Here is a 7,735-nt window from a genome sequence, read left to right as displayed (position 1 = left end):
CCAAAATCAGTGAAAAAAGTCATAGTATAGTATGTCGTCCAATATTGGTCAAAAAAGTCATAGTATAGTATGTCGTCCAAAATGCGTAAAAGTGTCTTAGGTACTGTGAGCGGTGGGATTCGAACCAGTGTCCCTGGGCAGGGTGGTATCCAAAAGGGAGCAACACAGACCGCTGGGCCAATTGAAATGCCTTTATAAAAGCTGCACGGTCTAGTTTGTCATCTGAAATGACACCAAACCGTCATACTATAGTATGTAGTCTAAAATCAGTCAAACCATCATACTACAGTATGTCGTCCAATTAACCCAAAAAAGTCATAGTATAGTCATACTATAGTATGACTTTTTTGACTGATTTTGGACAACATATTATACTGTGACTTTTTTGACCGATTTTGGACGACATACTATAGTATGATTTTTTTGACTGATTTTGGACGACATACTATACTTTGACCTTTTTGACTGATTCTACTTGAAGCTCTTACTTACTTCTAGCTCTTATTTGTACCCAAATGTTTAAATGCACTTTTGTAAGTCGCTTTGGATAAAAGCGTCTGCTAAATGACATGTAATGTAATGTAATGTAATTTTGGACCACATACTATACTATGACTTTTTTGACCCATTTTGGACGACATACTATACTATGACTTTTTTGACTGATTTTGGACGACATACTTTACTATGACTTTTTTGGGTGATTTTGGTCGACATACTGTAGTATGATGGTTTGACTGATTTTGGACTACATACTATAGTATGACGGTTTGGTGTCATTTCAGATGACAAACTATACCGTGCAGGTGGTATAAAGGCATTTCAATTGGCCCAGTGGTCTGTGTTGCACCCTTTTGGATACCAGCCTGCCCAGGGACACTGGTTCAAATCCCACCGCTCACAGTATCTAAGACACTTTTACGCATTTTGGACGACATACTATACTGTGACTTTTTTGGCTGATTTTGGACGACATACTATACTATGACTTTTGTGACCAATATTGGACGACATACTATACTATGACTTTTTTGACCAATATTGGACGACATACTATACTATGACTTTTTGACCCATTTTGGACCTATATACTATACTATTTTTTGACTTTGAATACTATACTATGACTTTTGACCAATATTACATACCTATGACTTTTTGAAACGACATACTATAGTATGACTTTTTTGACTGACTTTGGACAACATACTATACTATGACCTTTTGACTGATTTTGGACGACATACTATACTATGACTTTTTGGCTGATTTTGGACGACATACTATACTGTGACTTTTTTGACCAATATTGGACGACATACTATACTATGACCTTTTTGACTGATTTTGGACGACATACTATACTATTACTTTTTGACTGATTTTGGACGACATACTATACTATGACTTTTTTGACCAATATTGGATGACATACTATACTATGACTTTATTGACTGATTTTGGACGACATATTATACTATGACTTTTTTGGGTGATTTTTTGAGGACATATTATACTATGACTTTTATGACTGATTTTGGACGACATACTATAGTATTACGGTTTGGTGTCATTTCAGATGACAAAGTATACAGTGCAGCCGTTGTAGCAGTATTTCAATTGGCCCAGCAGTCTGGGTTGCAACCTTTTGGATACCAGCCTGCCCAGTGACACTGGTTCGAATCCCACCCCTCACAGTATCTAAGACACTTTTACACATTTTGGACGACATACTGTAGTTTGACTTTTTTGAGTGATTTTGGACGACATACTATACGATGACTTTTTTGGGCGATTTTGGACAACATACTATACTATGACATTTTTGACTGATTTTGGACGACATACTATACTATGACATTTTTGACTGATTTTGAACGACATACTAAACTATGACTTTTTGAGTGATTTTGACATACTATACTATGACATTTTTGACTGATTTTGGACTACATTCTATACTATGACTTTTTTGAATGATTTTGAACGACATGCTATAGTATGACTTTTTTGACTGATTTTGGACGACTTACTATACTATGACTTTTTGACTGATTTTGGATGACATACTATACTATGACTTTTTGGGTGATTTTGGACTACATACTATACTATGACTTTTTTGAATGATTTAGGACGACATACTATAGTAAGACTTTTTTTGGTGATTTTGGACGACATACTATAAGTATGACTTTTTTGACTGATTTTGGACGAAATACTACACTATGACTTTTTTTGGTGATTTTGGACGACATACACAAGGCAATCAGAGATGGCAGATTTCACCCCATTCACGCAACAGACAGACACACAGAGCCACCAAAAACAATACTTCGCTCCCACTAACGGGGGAAATAAAAATGGCTTTCATTCAAATGATTGTTTCAGCATGTTCGGTTTAGTTAAGTTGATCAGGGTCCACAATTAGCACACATTTAAAAATAGAAATTTTGTAACTAAATCAGATGCAATAATATCAGCAAAATAAGGACGAAAAATTACATAATGACATGAAAATAGAATACAATGACGGAAAAAGAGGAATTAAGTGTAGGCCATTCATTTACATTCTCTGTACCATCAGGTGAGTTCCGTAATCTGTAATCATTAGTCTTACCCAGTCCTGTACCAGCGATCTTGTGAAATAACTTCTCTGGTTTTTTCTGGATCGTCCCAGTACCCGTGCATGACACAAGTGCCTCTGATCATAATCTCTCCTGATTCTCCCAGAGGTACAATCACCCCAGTAGTAGGGTCCACCACCTTTGCCTGTACACACAGTCACACTGTGAGTCACAGTGCTGTCATGGAGATGTCAAAGGTTGTGCAAAAAGAAAACATACCTCAGTGTGGCTCATGATGCATCCACCAGTGTTTAACTTCAGTTCATCGTTGTCTTGTGGAAACCCCAGAAATGCAACAGGACTAGTCTCTGTGGTTCCATAACCTAACTTAAATCATAATGATTACATGTTTGTATGCTGGTGAAGTGAAACATTTGCTTTATTTCAAAAAGGTATAGGACATGCAAATCAAATACTTACGACTATCTCTTTCATGTTCATGTCTTTTGTCAGTTTTCGTACAATATCAGGGGGGCAGGAGGAACCTCCCATCATTCCTGAAGCACAAAAAAACAGACAAGGAGGTTGCAATAATGAAAATACATTGCACTGAATTTAAGATGACATAGTTTTGTCTTACCAGACTCAACTGATGACAGGTCATACTTGTGTAAATCTGGTTGGCTAAGCAAGTCGATGAACATTGTGGGAGTGCCGTAGATGAAATTGCACCTAATGGAGTGGGGAGTGGGAGACGATTAACTATTTTACTGCATAGCATGCATATGATGCAAGTCATTTTGGCTGATAAGCTGTATGATGTACTTTTCACTCTGAATGGCCTCCAAATTGGCCTTCGTGTTGTAGCCAGAACTAGGAAAGACAAGCGTAACACCGTGCACTGCCATGCAAATCCCTCCAAGCACTGAGCCAAAGCAGTGGTACATTGGCACAGGGACGCACACTCGCACCTGGGGCTGATGAAAAATATAAATTAACATTAATTTAAATTAATTAAAGATCTCTCACATTTTTACTGTTGGCATTTTCTGTAAAGCAAGACTTACTTTTGATGCATAACCCACTCGAAGACCCATAAAGTAGGCATTATTGACAATATTGTGATGGGAAAGAACTGTTCCTTTCGGGCTTCCTGTAGTTCCCTAAAAGAAAGGCAGATGACTCAGTGTATATCATCCATAGATCAATTAAGACTCTACAATGTTGGGAAAGTTATGTCATTATTCAGTCACCTCTTGTCATGGCGGAGCATAAAATCATTCAAATACACAGATAAATCAGTGAGTTTTACTGTTGGAGTTTTGACTATATACTGATCTCTAAAGAACAATGAAAATTCAGTGTGAACAGTCAACATGTCAAACCATGAGAAACAGCCCAGCTGTTCAATCCTGTCAGTGAAAAACAGAAATTTAAATCTGTTTTGGGCACAATCTAAACAAATGGGAAAATCTTATTACATTCTTTTCCATTGTTGTTTAAATGGAACATTCCGAACAAAGAAGTAAAGCCGTTTTTCAGAGCATCTATCAGAGCACATTGGATCTTGTGCATGAGGGTTACCGATGTGAACTGAATATTGATGGGGTCATCGAAGGACAGCTTCTTCTGTAGCTCCATCAGCTCTTTGTGGTGTCGACTCTCTCCTGCTTGCATCACATCCTCCACGTGCAGCATCCCTGGCTGTCTGCTGTCCGTCACGATCACCATACGCAAGTCTGGCAGCCTGGCAGAGCCAAGAAACTTACGTTATAACAGAGGAAGTGAAAAAAGGGGAGATGATGGCAGGTCTGTCTTACCTGGAGCTTTGGATCATACCAGCTGGTGCCTCATCAATCTCTGGGCAGATCTCCCTCAGCATCTCACAGAACATCTGACTTTTAAAGTGAGTAGGGCAGACCACTGCCTTACACTGGACCTGGACACATCAATTCTGTACATTTAATGCTAATGTGTAAAGATTTAGTTTATATAAGACAACAAGCTTTCAGTCCAAATGGATGTGATCTTGTCTTTTTTGTGCAAATATGTGGTCATGAAAGTATGTTAAGTAAGTAACAATAAACAGAACAAAGAGCAATTTTACCTTCTTGAGTGTAAACTCCACTTCGTTAACTCTGTAGGACGGGTTCAATGAAACCTTCAGAGACATGAGTATAGTTTCAAGTCAAGTCCATTCATACGTCCTCTCAACACACATTACATAGGATGTGTCAGTGGTCAATGGCCCACAAACTTAGGAAAATAATGAAAACTAAAATTGGAAAAACATTTTCATTAACTGAAATAAAAATGAAAACAAGAGTTTGAAAAACTAACTACAAAAGCTGGAACTGAATTATGTTTTTAAGAAACTAATTAAAACTAGTAAGTAAAATTGCACTAAATTAATTTCATACATAATTCTTTTTACAAAAAACTAAAACTAACACTAAAACTAATAAAAACTAAACTAATCTTAAGCATTTACAAAAAATAAAAAAATTAATAAAAACTAGCAAACCCACTCTAAACTAATTAAAACTAACTTCTTTTAAAAACGGAATGTCAAAACGAAATCGAAAAAAAATATATGTATGTATGACTTGACAACATGAAGAAGTGCTCGCAGAAAGTTTCAGAATAGAAGCAGTTCCTGCTTCAGCAGTCGGACATAATAAATGCGTCAAGCACCGCCCCTGCCCAGCTGGTGTATACACACAAAAGCTCCCAGAGTTAGGACAAAGCCTGTTCTCTCTCGGATGAAGGATGCACTATATAAATAATGTTAAATTGTTTCTGTAAACAAAGTAAAAAAAGGCAGAGTTTTATATTCTCATTAATAACGCAAAAGACTATTTCGATCCACTCAGCTCTACTAAAATGCCATTTTAAAGATACACATGGTTCCCAGACTAACCAGTATAATCCCAGCCTTGGCTGAAGCGAACTGGAAAAGGATCCATTCATAAATGTTGGGTCCCCAAAGTCCCAGTCTGTCGCCTCGCTTCAGGCCCAGAGCAAGAAGACCAGCAGCTGCCTGGTCTACCTGCACCGATGAAAGTGGGGAAAAAAACATATAATAAAATGATTTATTCATGTTGCATGCCAGAGTCAGAGCTTGACATTGAAATAAAATGTTCCAGAAAGCCAACAAGGGAAACACACATCTTGCTGAAATTGTGCAAAGGATTTCCGGATGCCGTCCTGCAGGAAGACGACAGCTTCACGGTCCGGCCAGCGCTGCACTGTGTTGTCCAGGCTCTGAGCCACGGTCTGGGAGAGCAGAGAGACGGTGGAGGTGCCGTGGACGTAGCTGCAGGTCAGAGAGGGTTTGTGTGGAGGACTGTCCACATGGAGTGACCGGGACCTGAGAAAGAAGACCAACTTTAGGGACGAGTCAAGAACGAGAGAAAGGCACAATATAATATCTCTCAATTAGATTCTAGATTCTAGTCAACTTTTATCAACTAAAATAAGAGCAGTGCTTAACTAACTAACTAACTAAAACAGTATTTTAAAAATAAAATACCCAACTTACAAATGAAAAATAAACTACAAAATACAGCAACCACACCATGTATTAAAATAAACTATTGTATTTTTACTGTAAAATACTAACTCTTCATCAGTATCTTTATTTACTTTCTTGGTGTTCAGTGACAGATGAAGTGACGGAGTATCAGGGCTAAACTAAAAAGAAAAAAATATTCACAGAATAAAGTTGTAATATTAAAAAAATGCAATATTGCGAGAATAAAGTCATTAAAAATAACACAGATCTATGCCACGTGAGCACTAAGGGTTAAAGATATACGTTTGCACACACACATGCATGGAATAATACCATTTATTTATAAGAAAATCAAATTTACAAAAAGCCTACACTTTTTTTGTGTGTTGAAATACAGTAGTTTTATATATTCCTTCCATCCAATTAATTACAGTCAAAGGGTCAAATTACAGTTTCTTATCAATGCAACACCTCATGAACTAACGTGTGTGAGGACATGAGGGACATGAACTCACCAACGCTCCTGGAACAAACTCTTGCTGCATGACGCGAGCGCCGTGCTGCGTTTGAGTCCATCGACAAATCTGAGCCTGTCAACACAGAACCTGAGCACTGACGACGAAACTAGCCCAGACATTTGTGTGACTCTGTGTTGAATTCGGTCTGACTGGATATTGCCTCCAGTTTATTTGAGTAGATGCCACAGACTGACAGAACCTGCCTCTCTGGTTTAACCTGCAAATATTTAACACCCACTCATGATCACTGGATCAATGTAAGGCACACTGGAGTTTAAATCTGTGCTCACATTTAAAAAAAAAACATTGTGACATGTAACAAAAACCTAATATAATGAAATGAAATTTTAAAAAACAAACGTATTTCTTGTAGAAGTGAGCAACAACCTTGTAGGTCAGCTGTTTCAAATAGCACCCATCATCTTGGAATCTTTAACAGGAACATATTCCGTCGGGTTAATAAACATCTACTGAGGTGATCTGCAGACAGCAGACGTGCACGTGTCACAGAGAAACTACAACAGATGTCATCAAAAATGCTTCATCTACGTGTATCCAGTAAGACTTAATACAGAGCTGATAAAGAGCTGTGTTGAATCTTATATAAATCTGTAACACACTGGCACACAGAAAACTCATTCAGAGAAGACAAACAACCAAAGTCTAAAGACCAAAGATCGAAACACTTTTTAATCCAGCTGGACAGGCAAAGTCACAACACAGCAAAACAGTCTCAGTCACAGAGACGGGCAAGAGCGAGGCCAAATCCACAATCCGAAAATACAAACCAGGTTGTCGAACAAAATTGTGAGAGAGCACTGGGAGACAGTTCAGCAAGAACATGTTATGAAGCCTTTAGATTAATGATTTAACTGGTGCTATGTTGCTCTCATGTAACGGGGGCTGTTTTTGATACCACTCGTGTCCACTCATATGTTTATCTGCATTCAAATAATTTGCAGCGGTTGTATTAACTCTAGTCAACTCAGTTAACTCAAAAAAAATAAACAGAAATCGCTCCCTTATATTTTGACATTAAGTGGCGGGCCACATGGAATCGAGTGGAGGGCCGCTTGTGGCCCGCGGGCCGCTAGTTTGAGCCCTCTGCTCTGGACCTTTTAAGTTTATTTATTTAG

General features: G+C 38.0%; 1 protein-coding gene across 1 annotated transcript; it reads right to left on the bottom strand.

The window, feature by feature from the left end:
• Positions 1 to 2,294: 2,294 nt before the first annotated feature.
• On the bottom strand, positions 2,295 to 7,011 carry LOC122760229 (medium-chain acyl-CoA ligase ACSF2, mitochondrial-like). Its single transcript, XM_044015312.1, has 12 exons — positions 6,597 to 7,011; positions 5,736 to 5,937; positions 5,488 to 5,616; positions 4,675 to 4,728; positions 4,388 to 4,506; positions 4,152 to 4,314; positions 3,635 to 3,730; positions 3,393 to 3,544; positions 3,208 to 3,299; positions 3,048 to 3,124; positions 2,847 to 2,954; positions 2,295 to 2,772 (listed from the first exon to the last, which is right to left on the bottom strand). The coding sequence occupies exons 1-12, from the start codon at positions 6,716 to 6,718 to the stop codon at positions 2,617 to 2,619; spliced, it is 1,470 nt and encodes a 489-aa protein (XP_043871247.1). The 5' UTR covers positions 6,719 to 7,011; the 3' UTR covers positions 2,295 to 2,616.
• Positions 7,012 to 7,735: the final 724 nt, after the last annotated feature.

Source organism: Solea senegalensis, unplaced genomic scaffold (genome assembly GCF_019176455.1).
Source record: "Solea senegalensis isolate Sse05_10M unplaced genomic scaffold, IFAPA_SoseM_1 scf7180000013241, whole genome shotgun sequence".
NCBI lineage: Eukaryota > Metazoa > Chordata > Actinopteri > Pleuronectiformes > Soleidae > Solea > Solea senegalensis.
Note: the sequence above shows the minus strand (reverse complement) of the source record. Positions and strands in the feature narration are given on the sequence as shown.